The sequence below is a fragment of the Natrix helvetica genome, assembly GCF_964273705.1.
Source record: "Natrix helvetica genome assembly, chromosome: 4".
NCBI classification, from domain to species: Eukaryota; Metazoa; Chordata; class Lepidosauria; order Squamata; family Natricidae; genus Natrix; species Natrix helvetica.
Genome location: NC_138550.1, coordinates 25,686,358 through 25,711,914, shown reverse-complemented (window position 1 = coordinate 25,711,914; position 25,557 = coordinate 25,686,358). Strand labels below are relative to the sequence as shown.

Below are 25,557 nucleotides of genomic sequence, written 5' to 3'. Positions count from 1 at the left end.
ATGTGGGGATCAGGGCTTTTTGAAAGTAAAGGTAGCACAAAACAAAAAACCTGTGGTATTCCTAACATGTATAATCATTTTCAAATTGTTTAAATCCCAGTTCAACCTGGCTTTGTTGCTTGTTTGAATTTATTTATTTATTTATTTAGTCCTTTTGTTGATTTGAGAGTATCAATATGACTCCTTTCTTTCCTCCTGCATAGCTACCAACATCCTCTACAAATCTGATTTTATGGGTTTGGAAGGGGTTCCATTGGCAGGTGATATCCAATTATCATTTTAAGCCATCATTTAAGTCAAACTAGATATGCAATGTTTTATTCAACAGAACACAGGACTATAAAACAGGATTGTCTATAATTTCTTTTTTCTTGACAGATGTCATATCTTTAGTGCCAGAGTGGAAAAGAGAAACTCAGCAGATAAAGCTGGTTCCAGTGTGCTGCTAGAGAAATGCTTCTCATATGTTTGCTAAAGACTCTGGGAGCTACATGCTGTGTCTGCAAATACACGGATCATTTCTCTATCAGCTGCACATTGGTCAAACAAAAACAATTACACAAAAAACCGATAAGTTGATAAAGCATAACAGGTTACAGAGATTCCTCTGCAGTTTTTATATAGTGTTTTATGCCTGTACATTACACTCAAGTCAGTGATTAGAAACCTGAACGTGCTTTGTTATCACATGCTCAAAATTACTTTTCCCTTAATTTATTTTATATATTATGAAGTCTTATCCTGACCTCATAGTAGAGCCATAACTCTTGATAGATTCTTTGTGGCTCTCTGTGTTACATACATGCATAAGGAAGTAAGCATTTGCTCGAGTCTTCATATATACATGTCTTAGCAAACTGGATTAAGTGAATCCATGCTCACGATGTCAGTTGCATAACAGGCACATTTTCAGAGATTTTGTGAATTTTATTCTCCTTTTTACATTTAATTTCATTGTCCATGTTATTCTCCAAAACCTTCCTAGGGGCATCATCTAAATCAGGGGTGTCAAAGTCTATTTCACTGAGGGCCGCATCAGGGTTGTGTTTGACCTTGGAGGGCTGGGGTGGGCGTGGCCAGGCTGGGCAGGGCCAGCATGACATCACTCGGGTTGGGAAGCACCTATGGTGGCCTGAGTGCTCTGCCAGCAAATACAGACTCCTGAGCTCTGTTTTTGGCTGCAATGACCTCCTGCAACCCTTTGTCAGTGAAAACGGAGCCCGAGCTCCATTTTCTCTGACAGGCACTGCAGGCTGGTCCTTCCCTATTTCCATGGCAGCCCTGCGGGCCACATCTAAGCACCACACAGGCCAGATCCGGCCCCTGGGCCTTGACTTTGACACCCCTGATCTAAATGTTTAGGTTCTTTCTGCAGCCATTATTTAAACACACAAGCGATCTGAGCTGCCGATCTACCAGAAGACAAATGAGCATGTCGACTTTTTTTAAAATGTATGTAGATACCACAGCAAAACAAAATACTTACCAAATTACTTTGAAAAGATTTGTTCAAGCTCAAGAAATTAAAAACCAAAAAGAAATCCTGTCTTCAGCCCTTTCTATTTGAGATTCCACACGGTTCTCTGCTTTGTCCTCACCATGGGGTAAGATAGCATCGCTATACTAATCTACCCAATGATATGTCTCCACATTAAATGATGAACTCCCCTCCGCCCCTCGGGTGTCTGCAGAATGTGAATATTTGGATGGGGGAAAACAGGCTTCAGCTGAACCCTAGCAAGACTGAGTGGCTTTGGATGTGGAAACCTATTGGTTCAAACACAATACCATCTTTGGTACTAGAGGTTTGCATTGTCCCAAACAGATCCAGTCCACAATAGGGGTCCTTGTAGCTTCATGACTCCTGCTTAATGAGAAGGTAATAGCTGTGATTAGGAGGGCCCTTCCACAACTACTTCTGGTGTACTAGTTGTGCCAGTTTCTCAGTCAAAAGGCCCTGCTCAGTCATTCATGTTCTAGTCGCCTTCATATTGGACTACTGCAATGCACTTTATATGGGGCTATCCCTGAAGAGTATCCAGAAGGTCCATATGGTACCAGCTCTGTGAACTGCATGTGCTCCCTGCACGCCTAACGGAAGTACCAAAATATTGGTATGAATGATTGTTTCTTCGCCATCTACTACCTGGATTGACTTGTTTAATCCAGAAGGATTGCCTGTTTATACCATCATTGCAGAAAGCACCACTAATGTGCATCGGATTCTTTCCACTGAATCCAGCACTAATGCAAAAGCCATGTTTTTAAAGTTAAATGAAAATGAAAAACTCTGCAGACATTTTAAAAAGTAAGTGCCGCCTCCTAGTCTATCCACAGGAAGGTTTAAAAACTATCTAGATCACGTCCGGCCAATTTGTAGAAGTCACATTGATAAATTAAAAATTATTGTGGGTCACAAAGGAGTAACTGGAGCACCAGTCAGCTGTTTGACAGTTGCAGCTGTTGGCGTCAGTGAAGCCTGAAGGCATTGAAGATGCACAGCAGGTTTTTCAGGACAGTGGTAACAGATTCTTAATTGCAGCAGCAACATTAAACATTGGTGAATTTACCAAATGTTTAGAAAATGCCTCCGGGCTACACACAGCAGCCTGGAGCCATATCCTCTATAGATTTGATCTAGATTTTGCTTTCCACATTATGTTTTCCAATGGAGGTGCCAAATATATTCCAAGATTTACTGCAAAATTCTTTTGCTCCTTAAGATACGGTAAAATAACAATGGGAGGAAAACCTCCACAAGGGTGAGATGCACTGTAAGCTCTACCAAGTGAGCAAAAGAAAAACAGATGTAGGGAGAGAGAAAAAATCAAACATGAAAACCAAAGACCCTGAATTTGGTATAACATCAAAATCAAATCAACATGGAATCTTTTGTAGTTCAACATGCCATAAGCTTATCAAGCTTCCCTAGTAAGAATCCCCTTATGGCAAAACAGGTGAGGAAATGCATAAAACAGCCCAGAATCAAATGTTCAACAAATTGGTGGTTTTTTTTTTTTAAAAAAGAAAGAGATCAAACCAAACTTACCACTATGACTTGTGTTAATAATTCAATAATTGAACTTTCTTAACTGTAGCTGCCTACATTGTACAAATAATAGCATTATTCTATGTGCTTTGTGTAACACGAGAAGTTTCTGCATTTTTTCTTTCTTTTACTTTCCCCCTGATCTAGCAGAAACTGTTACTCAAATTATGCCAAACCCTTTCCCAACAGCAGAGAATATACGTAACTCGAGGTTCAGCTACACCAGTCACTGAGAACCAAAGAGAGAATTTCCATACAAGTCTAACCAAACAAAACATGCAGATAATGGATAGGCATGTTTAAAAAAAAAAGAATGTGAACATTTGAAACTCTGCAGAAGCTTCTGGGGGGAAAAAAACAAGAATCCCTCACCTTTCCCTCCATCCTTTTTAATCATTAGCTTATACTGTATTCTCAAAAGGAAAGGTATTTGTATTTTCCATTTGCATCACAATTTTCCAACAATAAGAGGCCCACTTGTAAATTGTTCTGCTCTATTCATAGCAACTGATCAAGCAAATGATAAACTTCTGAAGTCTAGGATGCAGCCATAAACTGTACATGCCATAAACAGCACATGCATTGCAATACTGTACACGCCAAACACACAGGGCTTTGATCACACACTTGCAGCCATTTTGACTTTTTTGACTCCTTCCTTGTGGATACCACAGCAACATTATGCAGCTTTTTTCTGGGAAACAACGCAAGGCAATCATAGGAAGTTTATGATGACAGAACATCCTAACTTACGAACTAATGTTTCAGCAAATGTCTATGGAGATTCTGAGTCATTCAGGTCATGGTTGCCCCAAAGGTGCTTTTTTCAAGAGGCAACTGGACTTTTCTTTGAAGAAGAAGCAGCCATTGCTGAAGAAGCTTCTTGGATGTGAAGTGAAACATCTTCAAAGAAAAACCAGAAAGTCCAGTTGCCTCTCGAAAAAAGCACCTTTGGGATAATGAATAACCAAGTATCTTCTGAATGTACAGGTAGTCCTTAACTTATGATCACAATTGAGACCAAAATGTTTGTTGCTAATTGAGACCAGTGTTAAGTGAACCTTGCCCCATTTTACGACCTTTTGTGCCATAGTTGTTAAGTGAGCCACCACAGTTATGTTAGTAACACAGTTCTTAAGTGAATCTGGCTTCCACATTGTCTTTGCTTGTCAGAAGATCGCAAAATAGCAATAGCAATAACACTTTATCGCTTCATAGTGCTTTATAGCCCTCTCTAAGTGGTTTACAGAGTCAGCATATTGCCCCCAATAGTCCTCATATTACTGACCTCGGAAGGATGAAGTCAACCTTGAGCTGGTGAGGATCGAACTGCCGAACTGTTGGCAGTTGGCAGTCAACAGAAACAGCGTTCAGTACTGCATTATTATGCCACCATGGCTTAGTGATCACATGACTCCAGGACACTGCAACCATCATAAATATAAGCCTCCTGCCAAGTGTCTGAATTAAATTGATAAGGATGCAGGATCAAACTGATTAGGACTTTCAAGCATTAAAATTTCAGATCAGGACACACTTCACCTAGCCTTTGAAATTCTTCATATAAGACAATCAATTCCTAAATATTTTAAATTAAACAAATGAAAAAAATAAAAATTAGCTGAATCAAAAATAGTAAATAAACAAATTGTTTCTAAAAAGTATGGAACTACTGCAATAAAGTACTGTAATTCAATTTATTAGATAATAAATAAGACAAATACTTGATTCACTCTGCAAATATATTTTCTGCTACCATTCATTCAATAAAATACAGTAAGACAAACATAATTGGAATTTTCTAATATGACTTCACATCATATCACATTTATAGGTTTCAGGAAGGTGGAAATAATGTTCAGGTTATTTGTAGGAGATGACCAGGCTAAGCCCAAGGGGGGGGTCAAACTCATCATCAGTCGAGATCTAAGTCCAGTCCACCTTGAATTCTTTCTATACTTAATTCTTGCAAATGTCCCTTGACAGTAGTTCAGATTCTTGTAGAGAGCTTAAACTTGCAATAAATCTTTATACTCACTTGAACTGTCTGAATTTCTTAATTTCCTCGACGCTTGACATTATTAGAAATATTAAAAAGCACATGAATGAAATAGAATTTTCCAAGCAGAGTCAGCAACAATGGATGGTGATTGCAAAACTATTCAGAATATGACTTTACACTTTTTATACATATTTTATAATAGACTCTATTTGTACAAGTGACATGCAAAATTCAGTTGCTAAATAAACAATAGGGGGGAAATAGTGTGCAATTTACAATTGGGAAAAAATAGGTTTATGAACGCAGGGCAATAAGCTTCACATCTCAGTTGTCCTTGTTTTTCCATTAAATAATCATTTTTCCCACCCACCAAAGTGTAATTTAAAATAGAAGCTTTCAAACTTTTTTTTTAATAGCAAAGACTGAGGAACACTGTTTACATAGATTAAATCCCATCTAGTGATAATTTTAGCATTGTAACAAGAATTTTCATCTAGCAAAACAAAACCAATGGGCCGTCCCATCCCCCCTCCCTCCAATGCTGGAGAAATATACATGCACACTAATTATCATTTACAGCGTAATCATAATATATTTTATTATAGAATGCAGTTCTCCACTTGCTGTTATTGGGTGCAGCTCTTCAATAGACTGGATCACAACTCCCTGATTTAAGAGACAACAAATCAGAGGTGGGTTGCTGCCGGTTCGGCCCAGCTCAGCCAAACCGGTAGTGGAATTCAGGCCTGGATTGGAGAACCGGCAACCCAGGCTTGCCATGCCCCCGAACCAGCGCTGCTGCTTGACCACCGCCATTTTGGATTTTAGAGACTGCACATGCGCAATTCACTGTAAATTGTTCTGCGCATGCGCAGAGAACAATTTAATTGAAAAGTGCATGCACGTGCAGTGCGCTTCTGGTGTGCGGGTTGCGAACTGGAAGTAACGCCAGAAGCAACCCACCCTTGCAACAAACATATTGTTATACCCAAACTCTTCTGTATTGCACACCGAATACTGAAAGGTGTTATTTTAAGATTCTGTTTTATTCTATTTTAGCACTGAATTTGTGCTTTTTTAAAATTATTGGGTACAATTATTACTTTTGGAAGTTATAATGAAGTTTTACATTATATGTGTAATGTTTCTATTTCATTATTGTTTTGTATTTGTATTGTGAGTTATTGCATGCTGTTTTGGTCAAGAATGAAAAGAACAGAAATACTGCATGTTATGTAAGTAAAATAGTTTCTCCATAGTTATCCCTGTTACACAATATAGATTAAATACTGGATGATGTGGCCCAAGTATTATTTACCTTCTTTATAAATAGCAAAATATATAGTATTAAGAAAACATACTTTATGCAATCTGCTCGCAGATATAATAGCCACATTTTAAATTCCCCAAATGCAATGTAATATGGGAAATGTATTATGCCATGCAAGAGACAAAAATGGTCTGTCTTATCACTGCTTCTGTTAAATCCTTCATCACGTAGAATTTTTGTTACATATAAAGATAAAATGCATTTAACAGGATTATTTGAAGTATCTGGTATTGATAATGTTCAAAACTGGAAAAACCTATTTTTTTAATATAGTTGTTAAGGCATCAGGTTAGAAACTGAGAAACTGTGAATTCTAGTCCTGCCTTAGGCACAAAATCAGCTCATTCACCCTCAGCCAGTCATTTTCTCCACCCTAGAAAAGAGGCAATGGCAAACCACTGAACATATTGAACAGAAGGGAGAAAGAAGTCAACAGCAGCAAAAATTGGGCAGGAGGGTGGAGAGGAGGGGGGGGCAGAAAAAACCTAAAATGCATTTTTACAAAAACGTTATGGGCACTTTTAACAATCATATATCAGGGATACAGTGGCTCAGTGGCTAAGGCGCTGAGCTCATTGATCAGAAAGGTCGGCAGTTCGGCGGTTCGAATCCCTAGCGCCACGTAACGGAGTGAGCTCCCATTACTGGTCCGAGCTTCTGCCAAACTAGCAATTTGAAAACATGTAAAAAATACAAGTAGAAAAATAGGAACCATCTTTGGTGGGAAGATAACGACATTCTGTGTGCCTTCAGCGTTTAGTCATGCTGGCCACATGACCACAGAGACGTCGTCAGAAAGCGCTGGCTCTTCAACTTTGAAACAGAGATGAGCACCACCCCTAGAGTCGGGAACGACTAGCACCTATGTGCGAGGGAAACCTTTACCTTAAACAATCATATGCATGTTTATTTGGCTAATGTCCTCTGGGATTTAAATTATTGTAAAAATTTTTATTATTGCAGTCTGTAATTAGAGTACAGCAATTTCACCAACCAAGTTGAGAATTTTGGGAGTCAACAGTAAATTAGCAGGTGTCAATTGGAGAAAGTTTGGATGAGCACATGCTGTCTATCATCTTTATCTATCAAGCATTTACCTATATCTGTCTGTCTGTCTACTGTCTATCTCCACAGAATGAGTGCAAATGAGAGTAAAGATTGCACCAAATGCTAATAGGAAAAAATAAACTTTAAAAACATAAAAGCTAGAAGTGATTTAAAACTGTTGGTTGTTAGTTCCACTTCCTTCCTTTCAAGGCTCAATTCAAGGGAATGATCAGAGCAGGACTTCCATTATTTTACCTGAAAGTATTCAATCTTGCAGTTACTGTCTAACTAATATTGCTTTCACAGCTTAACAGTTGTCTTATTTACTCCAGCCCTATATACAGATTTCCTACGTAAGATCCAATAAAACAGATTATTTCACTAGCGTAAGCAACATCAACAAATAAAAAGAAGACAAGCTGCAGAATTACCCTGGCTGTCCCTTTTACAAAAATAAATTAACTGAAAACATTACAGGAACCCGATGCTTCAGACATTTGTATTTGACTTTATAATTTTCTTTTTATAGAAAAATTTAGTTCAGCACCTTCACATTTTCATAGAGGATGAAAATGCAGTTTTAAGATGATGGTTTTCTTGCGTTGAGAATTCTTATTTATATGCTAGATTTTTTTAGGTTGAGTTTTCATTTTAAGAATCAGCAAGAAGAGAGTTATTGACTTAACATTTATCCATCTAGTACAGTATTATTTGTACCTACTGATAATTTAGACCAAACACTATATACATGGACTGAATATGCTGCCTTCTGCCTAAATATCAGAGGCACTATCCCTGAGCTCTTACAGTCTAAGACTTTAGGTGTTAATTTTATCCTGAGAATTCAACAGCCAGAGGTTTATTATTAAAATACGACATGTCTAAATTAATAGCTTCATCAGTCTAATTTTAAACCTCCAGCAAAAAAAAGAGGCTCTCATAGTGACTAAATAGGTACATAATCAGGAAACGAGGAGAGCTACAAAATTATGGAAATAAAATCCTAGTTCCAAGAACAGGAATTAAAATTAGCTCATTAAAAAACTAGGCATGTTCATGCACAAAGAAGGTGAATCAAGTTTTGGAGTATAAAACAGGAAATAGAAAAGAGGGGAGAAGAAGGGAGTGTACTGAAAGAAGGCATCACTGACAGCATATTGAACAAGCAATCCTCCTCTCAGCATTTCTACAAGTTATTCATTTCAAATCCCATCCTCACCAAGAGATAATCTGCTCAAATGAATATCTTTCTAATTATGCAAGGGAGGGAAATGTTCTGCTCCTCCCTTGATGAATCAAAGCAACTATTGAGAGATGGAAGAGAGATGGAATCAATATTAAGGAACTAACAGTAAAAATTCCAACACCAATCCCATACAAACTCCATGGACATGATTCACCTATGGGTTTAGAAAACCACAGCATTAGATGGCCTACACACTGCAACCGTAATCATAGCCTACTGCATAATTATTTCCAGATTTTTCCAAGTAACACAGGTGAAAGGCGGCAAAGAACTGGATATGGGTATTTGGATCTTCTCTCAATCTTCTTGGAGTAGTAAGCCATCAGAAATATAATAACAATGAAAGCAAAGAGGATGAATGATATAAACACCAATAAAAATTTTCTTCTTTGTAAGGATTCACATTCTAGGCAACGAAGAAGCTCTTTGGGGCAGAGCTGGTTTTGGCTTTCTGAGCCAGGAGAGATGTTATTCTCAATTATCTGCCTATAGTACATCAGTGAAGGTTTTGCCTCATACTTGTTCATCCTGTAACGATAGAGTCCATATGATCTGGAATTCCCTCTGTCACTGAAAGAATAGACAAAATAGCCACGGAGATTAACATCATCCAAGGTGTAGGCTAAAAAACAAAAACAAAACACACACACACAAAAGAACAAAAAATTAGTGGTGTATTTATTTTAGCAACAATCTTATTTGTACATTAGTATACATTTCTTGACTACTGAGTTTGCAACCCAACAAATGTCATGACCAATACAGAAGAAGTGATAGAAACAATATACCGTATTTTTCGGACTATAAGATGCAGCAGTATATAAAACACACCAAGATTTCGAAGAGGTAAGTAAGAAAAAAAGTTTTTGTCCTCCCCAGCCCCCAGGAGCACTCTGCAGGTTTCAGCAGGGCTGGGGGGGAGGCAAAAATGCTCCCATTTTGTGCGAAAAACGAGCAGAAAATGGGTCGTTTTTTGCAGAAACAGGGGCATTTTTACCTTCCCCAGCCCTGCTGAAGCCTGCAGAGTGCTTTTAGGGGCTGGGGGAAGGCAAAAAAAGTCTCTGTTTTTGCGAAAAATGGGTCATTCCCTCTGACCCAGAGGCAAAAACGCCTGTTTTTTGCCGGTTTTTCACAAAAATGGGATGCGGGGGTGGGGCTTCAAGAGGCAAAAAATGGCTGTATTCGGTGTATAAGATGCACCAACATTTCCACACTCTTTTTTGTGGGGGGGAAGGTGCCTCTTATACTCCAAAAATACGGTAATCTTTGTTTAAATTCATTACACTTTTCAAATGTGAAGTTTCCTATGCCTACTTTTACATTAAAATATAAATATCAAAATGTAATCACATTACAATTTTTTAAGTGTCACTGTGGTATAACTTTGGAAGAAGAAAAGCTGATAGGATGACAGACAGATAAAATGTGCACAAGCGATTGTGCACAAAAAAGGCAACCAAAACAAGACTCCTAACTGCATGGATAAAATATATACTTTAGAGTCAATGGTTTCATACTAAAAAAAAAAGTTATTTTTTTTTCTCAGACACGAACATTTTCACCCTGCTTTGCATTTGTGAAACCAAATTTTCAGTAACCTTGCTACTCCTCGGTTCTGAAGATCCAAATGTTATTCAAAGAATGTGATCCTAGAAAACGTGTTTGGTTTAAAGACTTGCAATGCAGACAGATGCTATTTGCACCCGTGTGCCCTGGAATTCCTTGCCTTGCCTTCTTCAAGCCATTATACACTCTTAGTTTTTATTTACTTTAAAATCTGAAACCACCGTGCTAGTATATTTTCCTCTGCCTTTCCCACACATTGTTCCAATGCAGCAAAACGCATGATTATTAAAGCATTAATGTTTTTTCACAAGATCCTTACCTTTTAAGGCTTCGTTAATATAATTCTCCAGGTAATGTATCCTTAACTTGTCATAAGGCTGATCCTGGTTATCATCGATTCCACTGGCTAAGATATAAATGGGGATATTGCCGTATTTATGTTTAACCCAATTGAGAAGCTTCCGTAGTCCCCAGGGCACCACTGGAGTTTGGCTGGGTGATTCTAGCCAAGTTAAATCTTTTACCGTTTGGATATCAAGAAGGGGGTCATACTTTTTGGGAATGTCCTTTTCGGAACCAACAAGAGTTGTGGTATAGTGACTCAGTCCAAAAAAATCAAAGGAGCCATGTATTAGATTTCTTTCCTCTGCTGAGAAATAAGGTAACGGAGAACTGTGAAAACCTAGATCATTTTTTTGGTGAAGCAACTGTCGCATCACTTCTGGATAATTACCAGACCCAAAAATTGGCTCTGCCAGCCAGCCAATGTCAAATTCCAAAGCTCGCCTCGCTGCTTCCTTGCTCTTTTTTGAAAAGGGACTGGCAGGCTCAACCCAGTCAGCATATAAGGAAATTGATATTTTACCGTTCTGAATCTTTCTGAATTTTTTATCATACAAGTGCCATGCTTTGGCATGAGCTTTCAAGAGATTATGTGCAGCTTTGTATGTCAGGTTCTCTACATTGGGTTGATTCATGGTGATCCAAAATTTGACCTGATGTCCAAAGTTTTTAAAACAGAACTGAGCATACTCAACAAAAGCTTCCACGGTATGTTGACTCTCCCATCCTCCATTGTTGGCCAGTGAAAAAGGAAGCCCTTGATTCGTAGCTTTAGATTGCCACAAAGCAACTACGGGAGTAATATTAACTTTTATCAGTTCATTGAAAATACACTGATAATAAAATAGAAGTGTTTGGTTTACATTTGTCTCGTTGCCAAGAGGAAGGATCAAAGACCACGCTAGTGAAAAATGAAAGTGTGTGATGTGCATTTTTTGAAGTAAAGAAATCTGGAGTCTGACATGAGGAAAATCAACACAGTGAGGCTTGAGTTTCAGGACACCACTTCCATCAATTTTGAGGAGATTCTTAGTTTGGTGAAGTCCCCATAAATAAATATTAGGGTTAGTAAACTGAGATCGTTTTGCATCTATCTAGAAACAAAGAGGGAGAAAGGAATTAAATCTGTCACAAATAGAAAAAGCAAACAACAAACTAATATTATCAGAAAGGCAACTGAAAATGGTATCTCTTTTTTTGCAAACATACAGTCATCTCTGAGTGTATTCCGTATTTCTGCCAACAGATCTATTATAAGGAAATGTTATACTGTCCATTGGTTTATTTATTTATCATTTATCAAATTTCTATACCACTCTTCACACTTAATGTGAATTGGGCGGTTTATAAATACAAACATGTAGGTTCCTTAGGAGAAATAAAATGTCCCTATACAGTAGGGAAATAACAAAAGTTGAAAGATAATAAATTTTGTAGTTGATCTCTAGATATGTACATATAGTTCCCATATGAAACAGAGAGAGATGTGTTATTTATGAAGAGCTTTATCAGAGAATTCCATCAAATTGGTACGATTATAAAATACTTGTATTGAATCAGACAAAATCATCCTCTATTAGCACTAAAGAAAGACTAAAAAAAATCTCATTTGGTTTCTCAATTGTCTTACCTGAAGAAAGCTTTCTGTGACCCCCCAAACAAAATTGCAGGGGAATGTCCCTTTAAAAGGTTGGGTTTCTGGTGTTGGGAGGAAACCATTGTCTTGAATCAGCTTTTGGTAAAACAAACCTGAAGATTTCATTATCATTTTTTTATCCTGGCTTTGAAAGTCAACGTAAAATAAGCCCCGTCGAACGTAGCCTCTGAACCATTCAAAGCCATCCATTAGGGACCAAACTGTATACCCCATCACAGCAACTCCATCATATCTGATAGCTGAAGAATAAACAATAAATACAGAACTAATTTCTCTGTTCCTTAAACACTTCTGAACAGTTACATCTGTTTTGCAGAAAAAAACTTTGGCTTAATAGAGCCTTCCAGAGAATTTTAGAGTTGCAGTTCAAAAAGAGCTGGAGGGTTAAAAAGGCTAGAATAAAAAAGAAAGAAAGAGAACAGAAGCAAATTTGATGGGCTGGCAGAAATCAATAAAAGAAATACTGAATCCAAAATACGGGTAGGCATTATTACAATAACATCACTTCAACAATGGCTGGGTGATACTAAGAAAATGCTGTAAGTCATTAGTATGGAAATTATACAAGATAGCAAAAACAGACATGCAAATATATGCAGGCACGGTTTCCCAACCTTTTTAAATATAGGCTCTTTTCTTGCAATCCCCCTACTATAATATCTAAAATACACACAAAGTAGCGTGCATATGTATGTCTTGTCTGTTTTATTGTAAGTTTGTGTTAGTTTGCAAGATATAAACTGTAATAGTAAACACGTGTTAATTGAATTTAGAATTATAAACTTACCACAATTTAGCAAGAGCTACAAAAATTAATACAACCTGACACCAGTGTATAGTAAACGTAATTTTCCATATGGAAATGATATAGTTTAACTGTTATTTGAAAATAAAAATTAATTGTTCCTCCTGGTGCATTTATCAACACTTGAGTTCATTTTCAAAGAAGCATAAATAGATATATATATACATATATATATATATATATATATAACTGATTTACAGCTGCATATTGAGTCTTACTGAGTCTTCATTGACATATTGCAATACAATTTTGAAAGAAACTCCAGAAGTTGGTGTGGCAAGAGTTCTCTTTCTGCCTATTTATTTTTTTCAACTGATGAAATTGGTTGGATATGCAACGAAGCATCTGAGATTAACAAAATTTGGTCCAGTTGCCATGATTCAACCTTTTAGATAATATCAGTTCTTGTTCAGAAAATGTTTTTGCAATGATAAATGGTAAATCTTTTCTTTTTGGAACAAGATGGTAATCTCATTCAATCAAGATTTCTCACAAACACTTCCCCTCATGTATGGAACTTTCCAAGAAATTCAGCTTATATGGCCTTTCAGTTGTAATCTTCCCCTATTTTTCCAGTATCTCCTTTCATACTGTGTTTTCTTTACTAAGAAAATGACATATTAAGAAAGAAAAAAGGAAAACAATTGCATACTGCTTAAACCCTCTGTATGGAAATACCTGTTCATTAATGTTCAAATACCGTGTTTCCCTGAAAATAAGACAGGGTCTTATTTTCTTTTGACCCCCCCCCCCTAAATAAGTGCTTGGCCTTATTTTTGGGGAGGTCTTATTATTTTTGAGGTGCAGGAGTTGGCGAGCGTGGTCACCTCATGGCTACTGCTGTGTTGCAATATTTTCTAGGAGGGCTTATTTTAGCGCATGTGCTCAAAACCCCAATTGGGCTTATTATCTGGGGAGGTCTTATTTTCAGGGAAACATGGTAGAACTTATTTAATAGACATGATAAAAATGCTTCACTTAATCATTATAAATTAATATATCCTGACCAGAATGCTAAAGACAACTTACCTTTTAATGTGTCCAGTATGAAATTTTTAAGGTAATACTTATAATTGGCGTCATCTGTCGTTGTAGTTCCAGAAACATACCAACCGTTTTCCACAATGAATATCTGTGATGGATTATATTCCCTGCTTATCCAGTAAAGTAGCTGCCTCAGGTTCAGTGTTTGCTGCTGCTGGAACAGCATGTCTGGATCCACACGACTAAAACTTAATGTGGCTCCAAAAGAAAGAGCAAAGAAATCAGCCGTTCCTCTGATTAAGTTCTTTTCTGCATCAGTGAATTCTGGTAATGTCAAGGAAAGGTAACGTTTCATGCTCTGAGGGTAGTCTCCATCAGTAAATATAGGCTTAGCAAACCAGCCCAGCACAAAGTCAAGAGATTTCTGACAACTCTTTATATTCTTTTTGGTCATGTTTTGAGGTTTTATCCAGTGAGAACTCAAAGCAATTGATACTTGACCTTTTTGAGTAGGACGAAAATTGTCATTATAAAGATGCCACACTTTGGCATGGGCCTGAAGAAAAGAAAGAAATGCAATAGTGAACCAATTATGTTAGTCACTAATCAACAATTGAGGCTATGGCAATGCTTAAGTAACCACAGCAAAATGAATGGCTTCTGTGGCTTTAAAAGCTGGGTGTGAATTGGGAGGAAATACCAGCCCTATTCTGCTAACACGAAAAGAAAAGTTCACCATGACTTTGAATGTTGACCTGAAATATTTCATCCATCTCGACTGAATTGTAACAGGGTCAAAGCATGTCCTCACCCCACAGCACCTATTTGAAATGATGTAATGGCCATCAACAAAATTAAAAATAACAAATCACTTGGCAGCAAACTGTCTACACACAAGATTAAACAAAAAAACCAGCTATGCAGACAAAAGCTGTAAATGACAAAAACAAACACATCATAACTAAACAATGGCCCCTGCATTTAAAGTGTTCCAATCTCAATATCAGAATCAATTACTATGCCAAATAGCTCTTACTCCAATTCATATTCTTATTTATATTCATGCTCATACTCTTTTTCTTCTAACATTTTCATGTTATTTACTCAAAGAGGGTAAATTGAAGATTACCATAACTGAACTACAAACATCTGATCAACTACTGAAAGAAATGACTATCCATCCATCCATCCATCCATCCCTGTCTTTCTGTCTATCTATAAAATTATTGGCTGTGCATCTTACACAAAGTAACTCTGGGTGGCTTACAATCATAGAAATCTATCGATATACATTTAAAATATAAATATGTTAAAACCAATAATTAAACTGTAATTACACATGGGTAGGGTGGTGGCAGAGTGGAGGAGGTGGGATCTGTTGTTACTCGATCAACCATTTCCATTGTGCTGTTCCCACGTTGATGGCCAAGTCAACTAGCAAAGCCAGGTCTTTAGGCCCTTACAAAAAGATAGGAGGGTTGGGGTCACCCTTACATCGGAGGACAACATGTTCCAAAGGGCAGAAACAACAAGAGAGGTGGCTCTTCTCCTGGACTCCACCAGTTAGAATAATCAGACTGACAGTATCCTCAGCATGCCTCTTCTGCCAGTAGTTTCCCTACCATCCAGATTCTTGCAATAAAGATGCTGAAGCCCTAATATACACAAAAACCTCTAGTAAAAAGGCCGACCAAAATTAATGTCCTAGATACATTTCCAGGTTTCTCAGACATTAGTCAAAGTGAAAAGACAAAAATAATATACAGTTCAAATTATTGTATTAACATTTAAAATCTTACAGGCTCAAGAACTTGGATGCTGCGGCAAATTCCTTCAACTCACAAGGTAAATGTGGTTTGTGGCCTGGAAGGGTTGCTTCTCTATCACTCTTTCAGCCCTTTAGAACTCCTTCTCCACCAAGGTCTGGATGACGACTACCCTTGTCATATTCGACAAAGCAGTTAAAACTTGGCTTTTCATACATTTTTTCAGAGATTAGCATCTAGTGCTTACTTCTATTTAAGCAGGTTGGATTTATTTATTTATACTTTAGTGGAACGCGATTTTATTATTTTTGTTACAGTGTTTTGCAAACCACCTAGAGCTTTCACAGGTAGCTGATAAATACCAAGAAATAGACAGCTTTTTTTTTTTACTGAAGGTCAATGTAGAAAGTTGAACTACATTGAGGTCAAAGGAAGAAATATTTTTATCTCTTTTCCAGCTCCCTCCCCCCATTAATCCAGATTGGGTCTGTTATGCTGTCATGTACATGTATCCCTAACCCTAAACTGATTTATTGAAACTTATTACATTTGGCAAGGGAAGTAGCAGCCAGAGACATCTAATCAAGACCAAAGGATGAGGTGAAAAAGTAAAAACTTCTAGAATGAAATCTAACTAGCTATCTTTACTTTCTATGAAGTTTTGAAAAATTAAATGTAAATTGATGTTCTCACAAATTGGATCATGTGGCATGTCTGTTTCTCAACTGCAGAGGAAGAATTTGTGCATGAGAAAACACAAAAGGATAACTGATGTCTGTTGTGATAACCTGATAAAGTAAGTTTAGAATTAAATAATACTGACAATTTATACCTCATCCCACCAATTACGAACTAAACAGAGCACACTAAAAGTTTGACAAACCACAGTACTATCACTGTGTTTCCCTGAAAATAAGACAGGGTCTTATTTTCTTTTGATCCCCTTGGCCTTATTTTCACGGAGGTCTTATTATTTTTGAGGTGCAGGAGGTGGCAAGCATGGTCATCTCATGGCTGCTGCTGTGTTGCAATATTTTCGGGGAGGTCTTATTTTCAGGGGAAGGCTTATTTTAGCGCATGTAGTCAAAAGCCCGATTGGGTTTATTGTTAGATTGGGTAATGGATAGGCACACACAGGCTCAACGGTAACAACAGCTGTTTATTAAGTACAACAAGTGAGAACAATCCAGCGAAAGGTTGAATCTGACAGCAGCCCTTTTATAGGGAGCTGTCAGACCCTTCGACCAGTAGGATTAAACCTCTGTTCCCGCCGGAACAGAAGACCTTGGTGGAAACCAGTGTAGTTAGAACAAGTATCTAACACTTATTATCCAGGGAGGTCTGATTTTCAGGGAGTTATTTATAGGTCGTATATATAGATTGCATTATACTTGCATCTTTGTGAAATTTTCTCTGCATTTTGGATTCATCATCACGAAATTTTAATACAACTGAAAAATCAGCAGTCAAATAAGAGTAAAACTTCTTAGCCTTTTAACAAAACTGGCTCCCATATTTAAATAGGGCCTTGGATAAATGTTCTTCTCCTATTCCAAGGGGCCATATACTGTAGGTGTCCGTAAATAGCCATTTCAATATTCCTACTATGCCCTGGGATCAGTATCAGTAAATTTCCTTTTTTGTTATTATTTTGGTACAATTTTTATGTAAGATATTTAAAAGATACATTTTAAATTTAAAAACAATAGAAATATTAGAAAAGAAAGAAAGTAAGTAAGAAATAGAAAGGAAAAAGAGGCAGGGAGGGTGGCTGGCTTGCTGGCAGGAAGGCAGGAATTATAAAGAAGCAGTTCTAATTTTTTTGACAGCACATGTAAATGCATTTGAATTTTACCTTCTCTAAGAGTTACATCATAATTTTACTCTTTTCATAAGCCACTTTTTTCAATCCTCAAACCCATAAATCACAAGTTCATTATTCTCTTTTTTCAGCAAAGAGAAAATAGTTTCCAGTCATCTATAAATATAAATTATTGAATAAAAAGTATCAGCATTTTTTTTATCATGTGAGAAATTTATAACAGCTAATATAGAAGGTTAAGAAAAAATGGCATAATTTACTGAAAACAAAGTAGAAAATATTACGAAGATGCAAAAAAACTGGGGGGGGGGGGTTGTTTACCAGAGTGGCAAGTTGAAAAGCTGAAAATGTCGAAGTGACATTCAGGATGTATAGGAGAAGACCAGGTTGAGCTGAAAGGTGGGTTAAACATGTCATCAGTTTGGAGTTGTTATGTTACCACAAGAGACCCAGCCCAGCCTTCTGTGAATTCTGTTAACCTTTATCTAGAGCAAATTTAGCTTTGACGCTTAGTTGACTAGATTCTTGTGTATAGGTAACAAACTCTTCTGTGCTTTGAATTCAACAAAAGCTCTTGGTTATTTATATCTGACAGGATGTGACAGACAACAAATAAGAAGCATGAGGAGGAACTGTTGTGGCACGAACGTCATATTTCAGAAATCAAAAAAGACAATTCCCTTATTCTTAACAACTCTTGCCTTAATGACAGTGGGGATCAAAGATACATTCCCATTGAACCTAAAAGGGAAGGGACATAAACAGAAAAATGATGCCAGAACGATCAAGGCTAGACTGGGAAGTCAAAAATGAACCCTGGATGAAGGCAATGTTAAAATAGCCCTGCTATTTGGGAGGGCTAGTATACTATTTGGAAGGTGAAGTCTACTCAAAGAGACTTTATTGTTGAACTTCCCTTTCTCTTCCTGAAGCACTCTACCTGAATGCCCATAATCCTTCCAGATTTAAGCAATAAGCAAAAGGAAAGTGGAATTTGTTGCACTGAATTCTGTTCTACTGGCATGAGAACCCAATTAAATATACAAGTAGTCTTCACTTAATGACTGGTCCCTTAGCATTCCGAATTAGGACAGACCTGCCAAAAGTTATGTACAACCGGTTCCAGAGTTTCAACAGCTATACAAACAACTTGTAGTCACCTAATTGCATTTCGAGCACTTGGCAATTGACCCACCTTTATGGTTGATTGCAGTGTTCCAGTCACGTTACCTCAATGTCTGACTTTTTTTGTTGGTTTCCGGTAAAATACACCCATAGGAATACATGGATTTGTTTAATGACTGAGGCATGGCATTCATTAACAACTGCCACAAAAACATCATAATATTGGGTCCAGTCATGTGGGGGCCTTGACTTACAACCACCATGACCTATGACGGAAGTTCCCGGCTCCATTATAGTCATAAATCAAGCATGCAAAACATAGCTAGTATGTTAGGAATTGTTCCCAGCATGAAAACTGCATCTTTTTATTTCTCTTCTTGAACTGAGCACATTTTATTGATGCCTGCTTCATTTTTGCTATTTTTATTTTTTGCTTGCGCAACTGCCCAGGAATTTGCATAACATTAATCTTCCTTTGTACCTACATTCGTGAGTTTAGTGTAACCAATCCTTATTGATAGGCATTTTTATCAGAATTTTAAGCAAAGGTTTTTCATCTGCTATCCATTTTTTTAACTAAAGATGTTATGTTGGTTGGAAAAACTTTTGTGCAAAATCTATACTTGGAACTCTTCCTTATGTTCATTCTTTAAACCTGAACAACTTTGCACAAGATTGTGCCACAAATCATTTTTTCCAGGGGTTCATCTTTTCTTGACATTGATCTTTGTTAATTAAAGCTTCTAATCTCAAAACTTTCTCACATATTTGACAAATATTGTTATAATATATTTATGTGAAGAACTTGTCACTGTTCAGTGCACAAGACAAGATGCAGCAGTTGTTTAACTCAATTTCATTTCACTGATTAAGGCACATTAATCAAGCCTTATGGCTGAAAAGCTTCAGGAAACAGAAGATGAGTAATTAATCTAATCTCTAATGCAATAAACAAATTGTAACCCCCAGTATACATATAGGATAGTTCACAAGAATTATATGGCCCCAAATTATATAGAATGCCAAGGCCTTGCAAATAAAATTGATGAAGTGATAACAAAAATGAAGGTGTTAGATTTATTGACACAATTCTTTTTTTTTAGAAAGTGCATCTAAATAAGTTGTTATTATCTTCGTGCCTGATCATTTTTAATATTATTGTGAACATTGCATGCAACCATCTTTGTTACATCTTCATTTTTAAACTCTCCAAACCATTTTAGGTATTTTCAATTACTTAATTAATTTATTACATTAATTACTGCAGTGACTTTTAATAATGTTAAATATATTAATTCCACATTCTTTTTTTAAAAAAAATATTTTGCTTCACTTTTAACTGCCACGTGCAACATTTTGAAGAAATCATTGTTTACAGTTTTAAATGATGAAATAGCCTTCACAACCGTTTCTGATTTTATATTCTTCTTAATAGAAACGTCTGCTGAAAATTGTGATATTGTGCTGGTTTTGATAGACACTAATACAAATTACTCAGATCTACTTGAGATGCTGGAGTTAATAGAGATTCTACACTGTAAGTGTCATTAATATCCCACGGTCACAATTGCACAATTATTTTAACAATTGATGCCAATATGATGTTTGGCTGAGAAGTACTCTTGATTTTTACTGTTGGTGACTTGTAAAGAACTATAAAACTGTACATGCATAAAAACCTTAATCTTATCAAATCCTTCAAATCATGAAATAAATTAAGACTGCCACATTATGCACCAGGTTTGTCAAACTCAAGGCTGACCAGCAGATGCTTAGGCCCACAGGGCCTCCCTGAAAACAGTGAGTTCCATTTTCACCGGCAGAGGGCTGGAGGAGGATACCCCCAACCCCATCCAGGCTTCCACCACTTATGTCTCCATGAGTAATGTCGAACTGGCCACGCCCAGCCTGACCACCGCCACCCCATAGACACACCGAGGTCAAACACAATCCTGATGTGGCCCTCAATGAAATTGAGTTTGATACACCTGTTATACACCTTGTGGAGTGATATGTCCTCCTGGCTGGAAAAGATTTGACTGCCATCAAGTCAGTGGCAAACGATACAGATTAATTTTTCCCAGGAAGGATTTACTTCCAAGTAATGAAGCATATAGAAGGATTATATAGTTGTGTACAATAGTCCTCAACTTGCAACCATTAGTTTAGCGACTATTTGAAGTTACAATGGCACTGAAAAAGTGACTTATGATGGGTCTTCACATTTATAACTACTACAGTATTCCCATGGTCACATGACCAAAATTTGAGTGCTTGGCAACTGACATGTATTTATTAGTGTCCCGGAATCACACAATCACCATTTAAACCTATTAAATTCAGGGACTAGATAACAGACCAAATCAGTTCCATTTAATAGTCTATGCATTTCACATTTCTATTGGACTTGAAAAAAATAGTGAATCCTCTATATTTTGATTTTTTTAAATTCAATACCGGTAGGAATAGTTTATTGCACTAGTTTCAGTAGCTGTAATATGTTATCACTATTATGACTTCTTTTGTTGAAATAGTTTAATCAGCCATTTCACATGTAATCTATTTGTTCTGGCACTTTGTTTAGTTTTCATAGTCCACGCAGTGCTAATCTTTGCTACTTTAATGTCTTTATCTAATATCCTTATATTGTAATATACTTTTAGCCACAAGTAGAATGTATCTTATTAAAAGTTCTGTTAACTTTTTACATTTGATAGATCATTGTAATTTCAGACATCTTTAAAATATTTAAAGGTCTTCAAAAGATCTTTTTAAAAAATCCATGTCAAAAGGGCAATAGAGTTATTAGGTTAAGTAGCATTTATAAAACAGTTTCCAACAACTATTTATCCTCTGAGTACTGCCATTACAAAAAAGTGGGTATGTTCAAGCCATGTTTTATGTAAAGCAATCCCTCAAACCTTTCTAATGACAAAAAAATGATTGTTTTTCCATCATGTTCTTTCTTAGAAAAATATAGATTTGAAAAAAAAACTATGTCTACTGTATCTTTATATATACACATAGATTGGTAGGTGAAAAACAGAAGTGATTAATAATATTAAAATGTTAAATTAAGATGTTGCACTGAGATAAAAAACATCAAAGAAAAATCAGATAATTACTGAATGGTCGGAGATTGAGAATATTATTGCTAATGGGGTAAATTTTATTCACACAGTGGAATCTATTTGCCCTCTATTTTTTTTTATCAATGAAACATATCTCTCAAGCAAGCCAACTAGGCTGTCACTAAACTCAAGCATTTTTCCCTAATGAGTTACGTCCAACTTTAGTGTTGAAAACTTCTCTTCTTGCCTGATACTTTTTTAAAATTCAGCTTTCTGATCTTTGTTTCAGAGATCCAGGAATGTCAAAGAAGTTCATGGGAACACAAAGGTATAGAGAACTGTTTCTCAACCTCTGAAGGTTTAAGAAGTTGGGAGTTGAAGTCCTTGCATTTTAAACCTGCCAAGATTGAGAAAACACTAGTGTAGAGAATGCGACCAGTAACACTTTTTGTAACTGTTACATACCTTCATGTTGATAAGTGAGTGAAGAGTAGCAATAAAATCCTATTAAATTACTGCAGGATGTCTTGTGATTTGTTTTCATTACCAAGTGGGTTAAATGTCAGGAAAGTGTCTCATTTCTATTCATACTAGCCAGACAAATCCATGTGAAGCAAGGTTTTCCGTATCTGTGTCTATTCCTATTATGTTATTTATCTGTTCATTCCCATTTGAAATTTTCTGTCAAATGGCAATTTACTCAAATGTTAATTTGCTGCAAATCTTAGCATTTGTGTTTAAATCTACAGCTGGGGCAACTCTTGAAATGTTGCCATAATCTAGTAACATTAAACTGTAATAATTTAATGTTTAATCTGCCTCAAGACTGTTTATTTGCTGCCAAGGTCTAACAGTTTAACTCTATATTAGCTGGGAGTAAAACCCTACCAAAGCGCACTGGAAATTGCTTCCGAGTACAAATGTGGTGGCTCAGTGGCTAAGACGCTGAGCTTGTCGATCAGAAAGGTCGGCAGTTCAGCATTTCAAGTCCCTAGCGCCGTGTAAGAGAGTGAGCTCCCGTTACTTGTCCCAGCTTGTGCCAACCTAGTAGTTCGAAAGCACATTAAAAATGCAAGTAGAAAAATAGGGACCACTTTGGTGGGAAGGTAGCAGTGTTCTGTGTCTTTGGTGTTTAGTCATGCTGGCAACATGACTATGGAGACGTCTTCGGACAAGCGCTGGCTCTTTGGCTTTGAAACGGAGAAGAGCATCACCCCCCCTAGAGTCAGGAACGACTAGCACATATGTGCAAGGGGAACCTTTACCTTTAACTTACAATGGCACAGGGATGGAATATTAACTGGAACAGGCCTGCTCTAAGATAAAGATCAATCTCAAGCCAACTTGGTGGCCTCCATAACTATTAGACTTCAACTCCTCAGAACTCTCAGCCAGCCTGAGTAACAAAGGCCTACTGGATGGAAACACGGGAATCCGGGTAAATGTCTATGGAGATTCTCACTCATCCAGGTCATGATTGTCCCAAAGGTGCTTTTTCAAGAGGCAATTGGACTTTCTGGTTTTTCATTGAAGATGTTTCCCTCCTCATCCAAGAAACTGAAGAAGCTTCTTGGATGAGAAACGAAACATCTTCACCAAAAAACCAGAAATTGCCTCTTGGAAAAAGCACCTTTAGGACAGGAATCCGGGTATGTCTCAAGGAGATAATTCATTATCCTGGATAAAAGTCAGCGTCTGGCCAGCTACTTGGAGCAAGAAGCTCAAGGAAACAGTGCTTTGCAAAGAACAGCATCTAGGCCCACAGAAGCCGAGGATCCTTTCTGTACTCCATCCTTACCTTCAGGAGGTTGTGCGCCACTTTGTAGCCCATCTTCCGCCCGCCTCGCACCCCCGGGGCCAGCCTGCCCGTGGCGTAGCCGTGCCACGCCACGAGGTAAGGGTTGTCTATGGTGAGCCAGAAGCGCACTTGGCGGCCAAAGTGCTGGAAACAGAGCTGGGCGTAGTCCAAGAAAAATTCGACGACAATCGGGTTCTCCCAGCCGCCATAGAGATCCTGCAGGGTCCGGGGCAGGTCCCAATGGTAGAGGGTGACCACAGGTTCGATGCCACGCTGCCGCAAGCCGGAGAGCAGGCGCGCGTAGTAGCGCAAGCCGGCGAGGTTGGCGGGCGCCGTGCCGTTCGGTAGGAGGCGCGCCCAGGAGAGGGAGAAGCGGTAGTGGGAGACCGCCAAGGCGCTCAGGCCGTCCAGGTCGCGCTCGACGTGGTCGTAGCTGCCGCTGGCCGAGTCCCAGGAGGGCAGCTCGGCCGAGTTTCCAAAAGACGCCGCGGCTGAGCGGTGCGTGAAGGCGTCCAGCACCGAAGGCCCTTTGCCGTCCCGGTTCCAGGCGCCTTCCACCTGATACGCCGCGCTCCCGGCCCCCCAAAGGAAGCCCCGAGGGAACGTGTCGTAGAGAAAGAGCGCGTCGTCCGGGAAAGGCAGGCGGGCGAAGCGAGACCAAGTGGCCTCGCCATGGCCTGGCTTTCCAGCGAGCGGGCGGCAAAGGAACATTCCCAGGACGAGGAACGGCAGCCCCGACGTCACGGCGGGAATCATTCCGCTGGCGGGGAGACGTCCAGGAACAGATGCGGGTGAGAAGAGACAGTGCCTGCCGGCTGCCTTCCCTCCCGCTGCCCCCCCCCCCACGTCAACCCCAGTTTATTCCTTGCTTTGCCCTGCCCGCGGAGCTATTAATAATTACCTGGGACCGCGTCGGGAGGGGGCGGTTCCTCCTCCCCCATGGAAAAAAGGAGTGGGGAGGTTAACCAAGTTGCTCCAAATCAGCAGAAGGGAGAGAAACGGAGGAGAGGGAGGAGATAGGGAAGCCACGATCCTTGCCCTCCTCGGACGGCTCCTGGGGGGGGAGGGGGGATGGTAGTGGGGAGAGAGATAAAGTCCTGAGGCGCCCCGCCGTCCCTCATCTTTCCGGCGGTAAATTGACGGCCATCCACGCTCCAACACCAGCTCGCTCCCACAACGCGGAGTCAAGAGCGGGAGGGAGGTGAATAGCTTGCTTTTCCTCTGAAACTTATTTCCCCCCCAGTTGGATGTCAGATTCTGCCGGTGATTCCCTGGTACAGTTTACCTACTGATGCTTGGTTTGCTTAATGGAGAAAAATAAAAGAATAACACCCGGAGGAACGTTATTGTTCAATTTTCTGGGATCCTTTTTCAGACAGGAGTTCAAACTTGGAGGAACGTTACTCGGCCTTTATATTGAATATGAATGTTTCCATTGGCCTTTAAAGCACAGCTTTGTTGATCAGTTTGTCCAGTTCACAACTTGTTTCAAAGTAGTAGAACAACTGATCTTGTTAAGTACAGAGAGGAAGATCACTCACCACAACCCAAGCAGACTCTGGGAGGTTGTTCAAAGTCAAGATAAAAGAAGGTCTACAGAAGTGATTCATAAAATCTAACATAATTTAATTTCATTAAACCAGGGGTGTCCAAACTTGGGAACTTTTAAGATTTGTGGACTTCAACTCCCAGAATTCCCCAGCCAGCTGGCTGGGGAATTCTGGGAGTTGAAGTCCACAAGTCTTAAAGTTCCCAAGTTTGGACACCCCTGCATTAAACTAACCCACTGGTTTGTGTTAAAATAACCTAAAGGTCAAATGTCTTACAATTGTATAACAGAAGCAAAACCGGGCATTTTATTATATTTTGGTCCTGTATGGGGCTTCTTTGTCTCTCTCAGAGCAGATATTTAATACTGATGTTTTATTCATGCGCTGTTCAAGTACT

General features: G+C 38.4%; 1 protein-coding gene across 1 annotated transcript; it reads right to left on the bottom strand.

Annotated features, from left to right (window-relative positions):
- Positions 1–2,062: 2,062 nt before the first annotated feature.
- KL (klotho) lies at positions 2,063–24,448 on the bottom strand. Its single transcript, XM_081953291.1, has 5 exons — positions 23,611–24,448; positions 14,074–14,584; positions 12,213–12,478; positions 10,560–11,676; positions 2,063–9,296 (listed from the first exon to the last, which is right to left on the bottom strand). Exons 1-5 carry the CDS (start codon positions 24,364–24,366, stop codon positions 8,899–8,901), a joined length of 3,048 nt encoding a protein of 1,015 aa, XP_081809417.1. The 5' UTR covers positions 24,367–24,448; the 3' UTR covers positions 2,063–8,898.
- Between the last annotated feature and the right edge of the window lie 1,109 nt (positions 24,449–25,557).

What these genes read in the sequence shown, in the direction of transcription:
- KL (XM_081953291.1), bottom strand. Translation starts at nt 24,366, where the DNA reads ATGATTCCCGCCGTGACGTCGGGGCTGCCGTTCCTCGTCCTGGGAATG. An exon ending in TCACAGAAAGCTTTCTTCAG is followed by an intron (nt 11,677 to 12,212) that starts GTAAGACAATTG and finishes CTTTGTTTCTAG; the next exon opens with ATAGATGCAAAACGATCTCA. An exon ending in TATTAACGAAGCCTTAAAAG is followed by an intron (nt 9,297 to 10,559) that starts GTAAGGATCTTG and finishes TTTGTTTTTTAG; the next exon opens with CCTACACCTTGGATGATGTT.